The 15,995-nt window shown below is 46.0% G+C and overlaps 1 protein-coding gene across 4 annotated transcripts in view; it reads left to right on the forward strand.

The window, feature by feature from the left end:
• The window catches only part of CLUAP1 (clusterin associated protein 1), a 322,832-nt gene that overhangs the window by 136,596 nt on the left and 170,241 nt on the right, over positions 1–15,995 (forward strand). For all 4 annotated transcript variants that reach the window (XM_019539991.1, XM_019539990.1, XM_019539993.1 and 1 more), the window contains exons 4-5: positions 1,357–1,536; positions 7,062–7,157. In XM_019539991.1, coding sequence (XP_019395536.1) covers positions 1,357–1,536; positions 7,062–7,157 — 276 coding nt within the window. The remainder of the gene's footprint in view (positions 1–1,356; positions 1,537–7,061; positions 7,158–15,995) is intronic.

Genomic DNA, 15,995 nt, shown 5'->3' on the forward strand with positions numbered 1-15,995 from the left:
GCTAGGGCGGCGAGAGCGAGCCGGCCCAAGGGGGCGCCGGTATTAGGTGACGCTAGGGAGCCGGACCCAGGGAGACAGGCCCAGGGCGCGGGGAACGGGCTAGAGATTGGAGCCCGACCCAAAGGGGCGCCAGGTGGGCGAGGAGCCCCGGGGCCCGAGAGAGAGAGCAAGGGCACCCGAGGGGCGAGGGACTACACAAACGTCCCCCAGAACAGCTGCGAGGCTTGGGGCGTGCTGAGGGGGAGGTTTGGAGGCATCTATAGCCCTTAAGGCGGGACGCTTATAGATACCCCAGTCTGGAATAGGGACAGGAACACCAAGACCGTCCACTAGGGAAACTGGCAGCCTCCACATTATATATATTAACCATCAAAGTCGTGGCGGGCGAGATTCTGAGGGTGCTACGTCACCCTAACGTGACGGTAGGGGGCGCTAGGGAGCTCACGGCCGCCCCTAGGCGCCGCTCCCTCACATGCCTCTTAATGTACTACCCTTTTGGTTTTTGTTATTTTGAAATAATGATGGATAATTTCATTAATTGAATCTTGTAGTTTATTTCCATACCTGTCTATGAATATACGAGCATTTAGGGGACACAGAAGAAGGGGATACAAATTTATTAATATAACAATTTATAGTAAAAAATAATATACAAATTGAAGAGAGAAGTAATAATACATCAAGCTGAAGAAGAAGAGGAGACCCTTTATTAGGGTGATTGATCTTATTTCATTCTCTTAAGGTCGGGGTCACCCCTGATCTTAGAGGCCAGCTGCCAGATTCCTGACCCCTTTGCAGCAGGGGTAAGCTCTGATGCTGCAGAGGGAATGGGCAGCAGAGTACAGGTCTATGACATGAATTCCCCATTTTGGATCAGTTCTCTGCAGGCTGGATTGGACATCTTCTTGGTCTGATTACATTGATTGTAGGTTGATAGCCCTACCTTAGGGGGAAGTTTATAGCCCTACCTTAGGGGGAAGTTGATACTTATGCAATGGGTTAACACATGACCGGTGATCTGTTAAGTGTGGTATGTACGTTTTTAAGTACCTTTTAATTAAATGTTGCATAACCTTTGTTGCTGACTTTATGCACAGTGCTGAATCTCACTCTGTGGAAATTAATGGCTGCAGCTTTCTCAGAAATATTCTGACTTGTAAAGGTGACTATGTATCGGGGAATACTGTTCTTTAGAAACAACACAATTGAAAGTGTGCACATTCCTAAACTGAAAATGTCTTTTAAGGATAGAAGAGTCTGGCTCCGCCCCAAAAGTGCTTTTAGGAGAGCTCTGACGAAAGGATTGGGACCTGTTCTCCATTACCTTCTGAAATGCATCTTTGTGTCATTTAACAGGCTACCAAAGCGCACATAAAGCTCAACACGAAAAAGCTCTACCAAGCAGATGGCTATGCAGTGAAGGAGCTGGTGAAGATTACCTCTGTGCTGTACAATGCCATGAAGACCAAAGGAATGGAAACCACTGAAGTGGAGGAGGAAGATGGCAGCAAATTCAAGTTTGACCTTGGTTCTAAAGTAAGATTGGATTCTCTTTTTTGTAGTCATGGAAACCAAATCAATTTACCACAGAAACCTATATGCTGAATGTAGCCATTAGTGCTTTTTTTTTCTGCTTCCTCTCCTTCTGTTTGCCTTCTATAACACATTGAGTCACCATTTAATCCCAAATGGAAACTTGGTCATAACAATACGAGCACAGTTTGGTTTCATATTGGTCAACTCTGCTTGGGAGCAGGATGGGAAAGCAGGGTGTGTGGCTGCTCAAAAATGCAGCTAAGTCTATCCAGCAAACTTACTGTCCACAGCAGCAGCACACTGCTGCTTAGGGTGAGCTACCTCCTAACTCAGAGTGGTGGAGCTTGAAGTGCTACTGAATAACAGTACCAGTTAGGCTGTCCCTGTGGTAGCCTCTTATCCAGCTCAGTGGCTGTCCCTGTGGCTGCACATACAGGGCTATTCTGCTGCTTTTTCAGGAGACAGCCTTCCATGATTAGTGCAGGGCGCTTGAGCATGCTGCATGTGGGGATGGTAAATTTACCTTGTAGACATACCTGAGAAACAATGACTTAATAACATGGGGGAAGCATACAGAGTACTTGAAGCCATATGGGGTGCATCTAGACAAGCGTGCACGTGTTTCCTCAGGGACAGATTGTCCCTGGGAAATGTGCCTGCATGTGTGCTCTGGTGTGCTGCAAGTTGCCCTGGACAGGGTAGGGGAAGCTGGGGGCAGCACCTGGGGTGGCCTCAGCAACCTTACCTGGTGTCCTGGGGGCCTCCTGAGGCTCTAGCAGCAGTGATATGGGCAGGTGGAGCTTGGCTAGCACCCGGAACATGGCTGTGGCTGGTTAGGCTCTGGTTTTGGGTGGTGCACTACATGTGCTGCCCTAGTTTTTTCTGCTGTTTTTTTGATGCTGGGATCTCCTGGTGTCAAAGAAACCTACCGTGCTGCAAATTAGCATGTATCAAATGTGTGCATGTGTGGTTTGCAGCACCACAGGTAGGTTTGTGATGCTGCAAACTGCACATGCACGCTCATTAGGATGTGCCCATAGATCTAATTCACTACCCACTGAGCTGAATAAGAGGCTGCCATTGACTTAATAAGCATTGAATCAGGCCCTATAGAAACACTTAAAAGAACTATCACCCCACAAACAACATGGAAAAACAAACCTAGAGATTGTTGAATAACAAATCCCAAATCCAGTTTATGACTAAATTTATTACTTTTTTGACTACAGTATTTTCACATTAATTTGTCCTAACAGTAACATGTTCATTATGCAGGAACAATACTTTTCTTGAAAGAATGAGATAATTACAACTACATCAATGTGTTAGTTGACACAGATATTTCTTTTAAAGAGACTATATTTTGGAGTAAAATTCTATTGTATGCTTCCTTTGATAGGATCTTGAAAAAATGGGAAACACAGTGATAGGGTTATTAGTAATATTTACTTTACTTTCTCCTTTCTCTTTTCTGCATATGAAGATGTGGCACTTCTATAGTTGATCTGTTGGAAATCTAAGGACATCCCCCAAATCACTACTTCAAATCCTCAGAGTTTCATAGTTTCTAGGGTTGGAAGGGACCTGAACAGATCATCAAGTCCAATCTCCTGCCCTGGGCAGGAACAAGTGCTGGGATCATAATGCCCCAGCCAGATATCTACCCAACCTCCACTTGAAGACCCCCAAGGTAGAGGAGAGCACCACTTCCCTTGGGAGCCCATTCCAGAGCCTGGCACCCCTAACTGTAAAGTAATGCGTCCTGATATCAAGCGTGAACCTACTCTCAATCAATTTGTGGCCATTATTCCTTGTTATCCCAGGTGGTGCCTGGGGGAACAGAGCCTCACCTATTTTCCGCTGGTCCTCCCTAGTGTGTTTATAGACAGCCACCAGATCCCCTCTGTCTTCTCTTGTGGAGGCTGAATAGATTCAGGCCCTTTAATTTATCTTCATAGGTCCTGGCTTGCTGCCCCCTGACCATGTGAGTGGCTCTTCTCTGGACCCTTTCAAGGTAGCCACATCCCTCTTGAAGTGCGGTGCCCAGAACTGGATGCAGTACTCCAACTGCAGCATGACCAGCACCGTATAGAGGGGAAGGATCATGTCTCTGAACCTGCTTGTGATGTATCTGTAGATGCATGACAAGGTGCGGTTAGCCTTACTGACTGCTTTGTTCCATTGGTGGCTCATGTCCTGGAGTCAACAGTGACTCCAAGATCCCTTCCAGCCACTATGTTGTTGAGAAGGGTGTTTCCCAGCCTATAAGTATGCTGCAGGTTCCTTCTCCCTAGATGCATCACCTTGCACTTGTTTGCACTGAATTCCATTTTATTCTCATCCACCCACCTGTAACCTCTCTAGATCTAGTTATATTCTGTCCCTCCCCTCCAGTGTGCCCACTTCTCCCCACATCTTTGTGTCATCAGTGAATTTGGACAGTGTGCTTTCCACACCCACCTCCAAGTTGCTGATAAAGATGTTGAATAGCACAGGCCCTAGGACTGAGCCCTGGGGAACTACACTGCCCACATCCCTCCAGGTTGAAAACAACCTGTCCACCTCCCCTCTCTGGGTGCGACTATCAAGCCAATTTGCTACTTATCTGACTGTGTAGGCATCAGTGCCACAGTCGCCTAGCTTTTTGTGAGAATGTGGTGAGAAACAGTGTCAAAGGCCTTCTTGAGGTCCAAGTAATCGACATCTACCTCAATGCCCACATCCAAGGACTTGGTCATAAAAGGAAACCAGGTTTGTCAGGCAGGATCTGCCCACAATGAACCTGTGTTGGTTGCCACTGAATATTGCCTCCCATGCTGGGCCCCCACAGATGTGCTCCTTGATAATTTTCTTAAAGATCTTCCCAAGGACCAAGGTGAGACTAACTGGCCTATAGTTACCCAGGTTCTCCTTTCTCACCTTCTTGTAAATGGGGACCACACTGGCCCTTTTCCAGTCCTCAGGGACCTGGCCAGACCACCGCAAGTGTTCATACAGCCATGCCAGGGGCCCTGCTATGACCTCAGCCAGTTCCCTCAGTACCCTTGGATGAAGAGCATCCTGATCTGCTGTGATTTAAACACATCCAGCCCCTTCAGAAGTTCCCCAAATAGATTGTCCCTGACCCTAGGCATGGCATTGTGTTCCCTGAACCCGTCCATAATCCTAGTGGGAGAGTTGTCCCGGTTCCTTCTTAGAAATATGGAGGCAAAGAACTTGTTGAAGAGATCAGCTTTTTCCTTTGCTGCAATCACCAGATTGCCAAGCCTGTCCTGTATGGGCCTCACATTACCTGGTGCCTTCTTTTACTCCCTATGTATTTGAAAAAAAGATTCCTTGTTATCATTAATTCTGGTCGCCAGCCCTAGTTCCATCTCTGCCTTGGCCTTCCTAACCACCTCCCTGCATTCACGAGCAATGGAAGTTTAATCTTCCTTGGTGATAGCCTGTAACAGGGGGCCTGCTCAAGGCTTTTTTCCCTGCTGCCTGCCCACCTGTTCTTGGGCCAACCGCCCGCGTTCTTGTCCGCCACGCCTTGTTGTTATAATCAACATCCATTAATTAATTAAGCAGGAGGCTGCCCATTTTCTGCCCTGATGCCAGGCTCGAGATCTGCAGCTCCTTTCCTCCCCTGCACCACAGCCCAAGCCTCACAGATGGCATCTCAGTGTTCACGTAATCACTGGCTCCCCTTCTGGGCCCCAAAATCCTACTATTGGACCCCACCTAGATTCCTCCCCTCGGGCGGCCTCTTCCGTCATCATACTGGGCAACATATCTCCCTGAGCTGGTTCCCCTTTGGGTGTGATCCTCCCACCAGGACCTTCGGCTACTAGCCCTGGCCCACCTCCAGGCCAGCTGGGACCCCAGGCCCTCAGCTCTTGGGCATCTCTTGGGGTGGGCCCCTGGCCCTTTGACCCTTCCGGTCCTGGCCCCAGCATGGGCCAGTCAGGGGAAATTCAGACAGGCCTGAGTCTATGACCCTTTCCTCATTCTCCGAGAGTCCATCCTCTGGGCTCTCCAAACAGGGGTAACCCACCCGGTTGTAGGGGCTAGGGGTTTAGGCGCCCCGACCCGCCTTTCACCGGGGTAGTAACTGGCCTGGTATTTCCTGGGGGCTCCTGCACCACTGGGAGCCCCACCAGGCCCACTCCCAGCAGGGTGCATTTTAAGTCATGCCCAGGACCAGGAGCCTCCTATGCTTCCACTGATTGTATGCCACATATTTTGCCCTCAGGCCCTCCTGGATGCCTTTACTGAGCCAAGAGCGCTTTTTAGCACTCTCGCCCCCTTTGGTTCGCGTTGGGACTGACTCCCTCTGAGCTCAGAGGATTGTCTCCTTAAGGAACAACTACCTGTCCTGGACTCCCATCTCATTGAGGCTCCAAGTCCCCAGTGTCTCTCTTACTAATCTCCTTAAGTCATTGAAGTCGGCCCTCCTGAAGTCAAGAACTTTTGCATTACTGCTTGCTTTCACCACCCTGCGCCGGATAGTAAATTCCAGCAGACGATGGTCACTAACGCCTAGGTAGTTGAGCACCCGCAGATCCCTCAGCAGGTCATCGTCTGTGGCAAAGACCAAGTCCAGCAAGGCATTTCCTCTGGTGGGATTGTGTACCTTCTGGGTTAGGTGGAAGTCCTGTATTCAGGCTAAAAACCTATGTGAGTGTTGAGACCTGGCTGACTGATCCTCCCAGCAGATGTCTGGGTAGTTTAGGTCACCCATGACAACCACATCCTTTGTCCTTACGGCCTCCGTGAGCTGACCTGAAAATTCCAGGTCCAGCTCGTCCCCCTGGTGAGGCGGTCTGTAGTGGAGGCCCACTATCATGTCACTTTCCTCACGACCCCCTTGCATTCTAACCCAAAGCGCCTCAATTTGCCCCTCTTCTGAACCCATCCTGACCATCGAGGATGTGTACTGCTCTTTAACATGGAGCGCTACACCCCCACTTTTTCCCTACTCTATCCCATCTATAGAACCTATAGCCCTCTATGTCTACTGCCCAGTCATAGGTAGACTCCCACCAGGTTTTGTAAGCCCAACCCGGTCTGGGTTTTTGCTAGCTAGCAGGAGGGCAAGTTCCTCCTGCTTATTCCCCATACTTCTAGCATTTGTGTAGAGGCAATTGAGACCTCCTATGGGTGTTTGTACTGCCCTTTTGTTCCCAAGCTTGCCCGGGCCCTTGTCACTTACCTGGTTTGTTGCTGCTCATGTTACCTGGCTTGACATCGAAGTGTCCTCCTGCACCTCTGCATTCCTATCCCCCAACGAACCTAGTTTAAAGCTCGCCATTTGAGATCAGCCAACCTCACAACCTACAAGCCACAAAACACCAAGAACAGCACAACATGCCATAGCTAAAAGCAGGGGAGGCAAAGTCCTGCTTTGCCACTGCACCAAGGAAGCTGAAATCAGGTGCCCTTTGTATCAGGCCCTTTAGCAGAGTTAACCTGTCACAGTTATTCTCTTTAAAGTTCAAGAGTCACTTCTGCTATTTCATTTTTTAATACTGATCTTCTAGATTGCAGATTTGAAGGCAGCCAGACAGCTTGCTTCAGAAATCACTTCCAAAGGAGCATCTCTTTATGATTTACTTGGCAAAGAGGTAGAACTGAGGGTAAGTACCTTGTGGACTACATTGTATTATGCAAAAGAAGGGAGTAAAACAAGTCCAATAGTGGCAGTGAATATGTGAGATTCGGGTTCTGTATGCAAGGTCAGAAAGATTGCTCTGCTTTCTATTTATATTATGTGCAGCATATGCTTATATACAGCAAATATACACACACTGTGTGTGCATGTCTGTCCATGTCTGTGTGCTAGAGGGTGGTGTGCACATGTGTTTGAGGGCTGGGTGGGCGGGGGGTGTTGCTGCTAGACAGGCACGGAGCAGACTTGGCAGCCCTCTAGCATCAGGTCAAAGCTGTATACATTGCAGAGGGCTTTAACCCCAAATACGCAACCTCTCAAAGCACGTGCTAACTTTAGTATTGATCTAACATTCCTTAAAGTTAGCATGTGTTACTTGTAACGTAAGCACATGCTGCTCTTTTGGAGCCACAGACAAAAATAGTTTCCATCAGTCAGAGACATAAGAGCATCCTGTTTCTGTTCTTGGGACAGAATGGCTGTAGAAAGTAACAAAATAGCCTTTCACTGAAATATAGAGATATTTCAAACCATGGTGGAACTAGAAAAATGCCTCTTCTTGAAAGATGAATTCTTACATAAGCATAAATCAAAATACCCATCATTTGTATATCAAAAATAGTAATAAATGCCTCTTCTCAGGACAAGCAGTTACTTGCCTCAAATAAATGATGGACATTAAAGCCATAGAGCCCATCTCTCCTGGCATCAGTCCTGTGGCAGTCTACTTCATGGCTGAAGCAGCGGACATGGTTGGAAAGAGGAAAGCTCTGAAACTGTGACTAATAATTTAGCTGCTGCTTTTACTAGGAGTAAAATTGATTTAGTAGCTAAATAAATGTTTAACTGAGTCCTGGCAATGTTCCGAATGGCAAATTGCTCTGAAAGCAGACATAAGACAGCTAAGCATTTGCTGTATCTGCACCAACTGGCTGATACTTATTACGGCTTAAGGCATGTGTAACAAGGTGGTCTCCTCATTAGGTCTTTGCTGGCTGCCTTGCTCCTGGTGTAACTGCCCCCTTTGCTCACCTGCCACACCGTGATGGAAAAATATGAGAGTTGTTACTGAGACGGAAGGCTACTCATTACTTGCCCTGCTGACAAGGGCCTAATACCCACTCCATGGATCCCATGCCTCGCAGATGTTACTCTGGTGTTACTTCTTTGGCCTATGGCTGAGCAAAGCAGGCACACAGTTGTAGCCCTTTTTCTATAGCCCCGGAGGGCCACTCACATGCCACCCCTCTCTCATCGGGGTCCCATTTACCCACTGGCTCTCACTCAGCTTCTTTAATATTGCTCTCTTTCAGGGCTACACTCATCCTGCCTGGCCTCACCTGGCTTCGGGCTTAGCTCTCCTTGCCTCGGTCAGCCCCGGTGCAGTCTGTTGGGTGTCTTCTGCTACCCTCACCTGAGCATTGACTGAGCGACTGTACAACTATAGGCCTATTTCACTCCTGACCCCTCGCTGAGCCACTGTGCCCCCACTGGGCCTCCTCACTCGCCCACACTCACGGGGCCACTCTCTTGCCTCTCTCACTTAGGGTCTAGCTTGTGCCCCCAGGCTTTCCCTGCTGCCTGGGCACAGCTCCAGGTCCCTCCTCTGGCCTGAACTCTGCCTCAGGGCTCCTTAATGAGCCCTGGGCTCCCCCTGATCATTAGAACACCACCAGGGATGTGGGGCTGGGGTTATGAGGTGCCTCGATCCACCTTTCACTTGGGAGGTAACTGACTTGGCATGGCCTGGGGGCTCCCGCACCACTAGGGGCCCCACCAGACCACCTTTCCCTGGCAGGGTGCAGTTTTACGTCTTACCCAGGACAAGGGGTCACCTCCACCCCATAGCCCCTGCCCTTACCTCCTAACTATTGCTGGAGCAGCCCCTTAGCCTGATGTTACCTCCTTCCTCCTGCAGCGAACCGCAGCCCAGCTTACATCCCTTGGTCCAGCATGGCTGCTCTCACCCGGCACTTGGCTGCTGCCTGTTTTCTGCCCTTGAAGTGGCGGGCACCAAACGTGCCCTGTAACAGCTTGCCTTTAATATTGAGATAAATGGGTTGCACTATTTGCAGGAATTAGGGTGGCTGCCTGTGTTATAGCCATAGGCATCTTAAATGGCTTTGACTAAAATTAACCAACCCGTTTATACCTCATTACACCATATTTTATTTGATTAATTCTTGGGCTATAGGAACAGATTTCACAAGGCATTAATGACTGGCTTAAAAGAGGTTAAGTCATTTTGTCTTCCACATTCACATCTCCACTTGCATATCATTCCGATATAATAAAGGGCTTAGTCTGTCTCTGTCGGTCTGTCTGTCTCTGTCGGACTGTCTGTCGGTCTTGGAGCACTCTGATTGTTTTACTAACCAATCAATCGGAGAGCTCCAAGAGGGTTATGGACAGGAGGTGGCACCAGAGTGCTGCCATGATGGCGAGGACAGAGTGCAGGGGAGAAATCAATGTCTCGCACTTCCCCCCCAACCTCCCGCTCCTTGGAGGCAGTGGCTGCGTGAGATGTTGGCAGAGGGGGACATAGGGGATGGCGGGGCAAGCTCCAACTAGCTTCAGGCATCAAGGACAACAAAAAGTCCTTTTTCAGATATGTGGGGAGCCGGAGGAAAAGCAAGGGCAATGTTGGACCCCTGCTAAACCAGATGGGGCAACTGACAACTGACGCCCAGGAAAAAGCCAACCTATTAAATAGGTACTTTGCGTCAGTCTTTCATCAGTCACACGGGATGCCCATGCCTGCTATGGGACAGGGAAATCTGGGTGAGGGGGATCCCTCTTCCTGCAAATTGAGATAGGTAAACTGAAGTAAGTATGCAATCTGTAAAACAATAATGTAGGTATAATAATGTTTCACTACCTCTTCAGGTTGTCATAAGGCCTAAAAATAATTTGAAAATCACGTACCGTAATTAATTTGTCAAAAACTGTAGCTCTGGTCTAGTTTATAGGGCAGTGGACTCAGAAGAGCAGAATTCCATTCTTGGCTCTACAGTTATTTGCTGTTGCCATTGTGTTTCTCTTTACTTTTGCCTTGTTCTTCTAGACTGCAAACTGTTTAGGATACGTGGTGTTTATTGTGCGTCTGTGCAAGCCCTACTCTTGTCAGTACTCCTAGGCACCATTTTAAGGGTGGTTAAGTGATCTTGTAAGTGCAAATAGCTGTGTTAAATAAGGATTTGACATTTCTCTATTTTCTTAGCTAAAATTTGAGCACAAAGTTTTTGACCTTTTGTTTGTTACCTGAGTAGGATTTTAAACTATGTCTTCAGATGAGAGAGACTTCAGGCCATATTCATTGCCTGTTCCATTAATATTAATCCAAAGCATCTCCACTGGAGTCACAAGACTTACAGGCTTCTGGAAATAATAAATGTTGCGGACAGTGTGGGACTCTGTAGTCTCCAGGCCAAAATATCCCTCACATATTTAGTGCATAGCTCACTTCCCTTTCCATGCCGCTCAGTTTGTGATTTTATATAGATCTTCTGGATCACTGTTTGTAAACATTTGCATATGAGAATGCAAAAAGCCTCAGTATGAAACGGAGGCCCATTGTACTGACACTGTACAAACAAGTTCTGGATTAGTGGTGTCTATATTGTTTTAAATGTAAGAGCATTTGAGGAACATGCTTGAACAATGCTAGATTTTTGCATAGAACAGAACATAAATACTTTCTTTTCTTCTGCTGTTAAACTGCACTGTGTATAACAGCATCCTCGCTTAAGGTGAACTCTGATTTCCCTCCCCTGCATGTGTATCTAAAACCTGAAAAGCAGTGAAGTCCTTACAGTTGTTCTGCACTTGGGGGTTGTGGCAGGCTGTAAACTAGCTGTGAAAGGTTTGGCGTAGCATTATTTCTTTGCCTTTGTGGCAGTAAAACTGGTGTGCTTTGGAAGTGGGCCAGGACAGTCTCTGAGTCCTTGACTTTGTAAACAACTGTGTGGAACATCTGTATAAAGAATGCATGGCAGGATGTAGCAACTAGCACACTCTCAAAAATTTATTAAGGCAGCCATATGGCTGCTCCACACTATGTATGCAGGACGATTCTTTTCTATCTGAAACCTTATACAGTCTCTTTAATAAAGTCCATTAGTACAATTTTGTACAAAAGGTAACAGTTTGATCTGTGGACCCCAAATAAATTACGTGCAATCCCAAATTATTATTGTAACTTTTAAATATGAAGACTATTGATTTCCATTCTTTGTATTGTTTTCATGTTATTTGGCTAACAAATGTACATGAAAGATTACGTTGGCAGGAGGCAAGGTTTGCTTATTGTATTTTATGTTATAAAATCTGTGGCATATGAGAGAGTGCACTGATGAGCACTTTATCATTTGATCAGCATATTTCAACGTGAGTCAGCCATCCATTTTTATTCCTTTTCTCCACAGCACCCATTTGCAAGAACACTAAGAAGGGGGCTTACTTTGCTGCTGCAGAAGAAAATGCAGTATTGCTGTTTTACTTGCCTATCCTAAAATTAGTTTTTCATTTTCCTTTAAGTAAAAGAAAACTCCAGCTTTTGGCACTAACTGTTTAAATTCCTCCATTTCAGTAGGCAGAAGCAGATTATCTCATCAGATGTGCTTGGAAAAGGATCATAGGGAAAATGAAAAAAAATAAATAATTATCCTGATCCTTAGTGTGTGTCACACTTTTAGCTTTGCTCTTCTAGAATTCTTTTGTACATGTAACATACAATTTGTGCAAAACTACAATGTTATTTCAAGTCCTAGGATTTTTTATTTTTTTTCTTTTAAATTAAATTACTTTATTTCAGAATAAATCTTTCTCTTTCTTACTCTTATCAGATTTCAGGCTAGAGAAGAGCAGAACATATGGCACAAAGTATGTTTAGAAGGGATTATGTCTATTCTTTGATTTATTTACACTGAAATTTGAAGTGGGAGTCTAGCTATAAGTAGATATAAATGATAAGCGAGTAAACTATGTTGCATGTGTACAGTGATGTACATATATATTTGTTTATAAGTTGTGCATTTTTGTTTCTTTGAAATGCAATATGGTATGGTTTTGATCCCTTTACAACAAAGAACCTTCACCAATTAAGCTTGTGACTCAGCTACACTTTCCTGCTTTCAAAGTGATACCCAAAATGTACAGAATTGTATTTTTTCCTTCCATTGATATAGAAGTGTGAACAGTCGGAGGAAAAGATCGATAGTGTTGTCTACATTTAATAGAGTAATATTTTGGTGTAAGTTAAGCTTTGGGAAAAAATTGACAGCTATACTTTTCCCTTCAAGCAAAAATCACAAACTTTTTTATCTTAAAAAAATCTAGACTTATTTTTACAAAAAAGTAAGAAATTGATAATCACTTGAACAATCCTGAGGTACTGGTAGTAGGAGGCTACCATTCATAGATTATTTAATAGAATGATAGAAAATTAGATTTGGAAGGGACTTCAAGAGGTCATCTAGTCTAACAACCTGCTCAAAGCAGGACCAACCCCAGTTGTATAACCCCAGCCAAACCTTTGTTGTAACCAGGTCTTAAAAACTTCCTAGGATGAAGATTCTACCCCCTCTCTGACTAACCTGTTCCAGTGCTTCACTACCTGCTCCTCATGAGAGAAGTTTTCCTAATACCTGACATAAACTTCCCTTGCTGAAATATTGTTTCCACCACCACTGGGAACAGTCTAGTTCCGTCCTCTTTGTAAGCAAGCATCAAGTAGTTGAAGACTGCTATTTAATCACCTCTCAGTCTTCTTTCTTCAGAGTAAATAAGCCCAGTTCCCTTAGGCTTTCCTCATAAGTCATGTGCCCCTGTCCCCTAACCATTTTCTTGCCCTCTGCTAGACAAGGACTCAGTACTCCAGATGTGGCCTCACCAGTGCTGAATAGAGGGGAACTCCCTTGATCTGCTGGCAGCGTTTCTGTGAATACAGCCCACTATGCCGTTAGCCTTCTTTGCAACATGGACATTCAGCTTATTGTCCACTGTAACACCCAAGTCCTTTTCTGCAGAGCTGTTGCTTAGACAGTCAGTCCCCAGCCTGTACTGGTGTGTGGCATTGTTCAGTCCCAAGTGCAGGATTTTTCACTTGTCCTTATTGAACCTCATGAGATTTCTTTCAGTCCAATCCTCTAATTTGTCAAGATCTCTCTGCGTCCTAGCCCTACCCTGCAATTACTCAGCCCAGCATGGTGTCATCTGCAAACCTGTTGAGGGTGCACTCCAACCCATCTTCCAGGTTGTTGGTGAAGATATTAAACAAAAACAGCTGCAGGACTGACCCCTGGCACACTCCACTTGATATTGGCTGCCAAACAGACATTGAGCCATTGACTAGTACCCTTTGAATCCAATGATCCAGCCAGTTTTCTGTCCACCTTACAGCCCATTCAGCCAACTCATACTTATTTACCTTGCTTGCAGGAATGTTGTAGAAGACCATATCAAAAGCTTTGCTAAAGTCATGGGACAACACATCCACTGCTCCTCCTGAATCCACAGAGCCAATCATCTTGGCATAGAAGGCAATCAAGTTGGTCAGGCATGACTTGCCCTTGGTGAATCCATGCTGACTGGTGCTAATCACCTTCTCCTCCAAGTGCTTAGAAATGAATTCTTTGAGAATCTGCTCCATGATTTTTCCAAGAACTGAGGTGAGGCTGACCATTCTGTAGTTCTCTGGATCCTCCTTCTTCCCTTTCTTAAATATGGACACTATATTTGCCCTTTTTCAATCATCACTGGTTCTTTTGCCACTGATGACTGCTCACCTCCTCCCCAAACTGTGTTGCCAAGTGCTGTAGACTGGAGCTTTGCCTGTGAAGACTGAGGTGAAAAAGGCATTGAGTATGTCGGCCTTTTCTGCATCATCTGTGACTAGGTTGCCTCCTCTGTTTACTAAAGGACCCACGCTTTCCCTGATCTTCCTTTTGTTGATGCCATACTTGTAGAAACCCTTCTTGTTTTTCTTTATGTCTCTTGCTAGCTGCAATTCCAATTGTGCTTTGGCTTTCCTGATTTCATCCCGGCATACCTGAACAGCACTTTTTTACTCCTCCCTAGTCGTTTGTTCAAGTTTCCACTTCTTGTAAGCTTTTTTTTTGTGTTTGGCTCTGCTAAGCCAAGCTGGTCGTCTGCTGTATTTGCTATTTTTCCTGCACATCAGGATGGTTTGTTCCTGAGCCCTCAGTAAGGTTTCTTTAAAATACAACCAGCAGACCTGGACTCCTTTCCCCATCAGACTGGCCTCCCAGGGGATCCTGCCCATCAGTTCATTCTGGTGTCTGCTTTTCTGAAGGGTCTTTACTCTGCTGTTCTCCTTCCTCCCTTTCCTCAGGATCCTGAACTCAGTCATCTTGTGCTGTCCAAGTTGCTGTCCACTACCTCATTCCTCACCAATTCTTCCCTGTGTGTGAGCAGCAGATCAAGAAGAGCATGATTAGCTTGTCCAGCACTTGTACCAGGAAGCTCTCCCTAACACTCTTCAAAAACTTCTTGGATTGCCTGTGCACTACTGTATTGTTCTTCCAACAGATGTCAAGCTGCTTGAAGTCCCCCATGAGAGTCAGGGGGACTTTTGTGATTGGGAAATTTCTGCTAGCTGTTTGAAGAAAGCCTCATGCACCTCATCCTCCTGGTCTAGTGGTCTAGTACCAGGCACCTACTGTAACGTCACCCTTGTTGCTTTCTCCTCTGACCTCAATCCAGAGACTTTCAACAGGCTATCACCAGTTTCATACTATACCTCTGAGCAATCATGCAGTTCTTTTACATAAATTGCAACTCCACCTCCTCTTCTTCCCTGCCTGTCCTTCCTGAACAGTTTCTACTTATCCATGACAGTGCTCTAGTCATGTGAGCTATCCCTCTGCTGTTCCAGTCTCATCATAGTTCCAGGGCTGTGTGAGGATTTCCTCCTTGTTTCCCAGGCTCTATGCAGTCATATGAGAAGTGACATCCTGTTCCCAACCCCACAGTTAGGAAAATATCTTTAAATTAACCTTCACTCCTGACCACTAAGAATGCATTCCTGGCTGGCAAAGCATTTGGATGGTAGAATATTGATTCATATGGTACAATGGGAGGAAAAGTAATATTGTGGTAGAGCATGTAGTTCTGCTATGAATTGGCTAACTATAGTCTCAGATAAATGTGAAATAGATGTGAATTTTGTGTGCACATGGGTTGGAGGGTGGGAGTGCGGGGTGTTTCAACACTTAACAAAAAAGGTTATTGAAAAAGTCTGATTTGGAGAGAGCGTTGTTGAAGTAAAAACTGAATTGGTTATATATTTGTAGCATATGTTTGCATATCTTTGAATGATTGTAGATGAGGGGGCAGTTAGGAAGGCCAAGGCAGAGATGGAACTGGGACTAGCTTCCCAGATTAAGGACAATAAGAAGTCTTTTTTTTTAAATACGTAGGTGGTAAAAAGAAGGTCCTGGGTAATGTGGGGCCCTTGCAGGACGACATGGGTAACTTGGTCGTCGCACCAGACAGCAAAGCTAACATGTTTAATGATTTCTTTGCCTCCGTCTTCCTAAGTAGGGACCAGAACAGCCAACTCCCTGCTGGGCCTCCCTTGGGCCCCGTGGGAGGCACACCTGGGCCACGGGTTAGCAAGGATTTAGTCAGGGAGCTTCTGGAGGGGTTGGACATATCAGCCAGCACAGATGATCTCCACCCTAGAGTTCTAAAGGAACTGGCCGAGGTCATTGCAAGTCCCCTGGCACAACTTTATGAGCACTCGTGATGCTCTGGTGAGGTACCGGAGGACTGGAAGAGGGCCAAC

The sequence above is a fragment of the Crocodylus porosus genome, unplaced genomic scaffold (assembly GCF_001723895.1).
Source record: "Crocodylus porosus isolate Cpor-Errol unplaced genomic scaffold, CroPor_comp1, whole genome shotgun sequence".
Taxonomy (NCBI): domain Eukaryota; kingdom Metazoa; phylum Chordata; order Crocodylia; family Crocodylidae; genus Crocodylus; species Crocodylus porosus.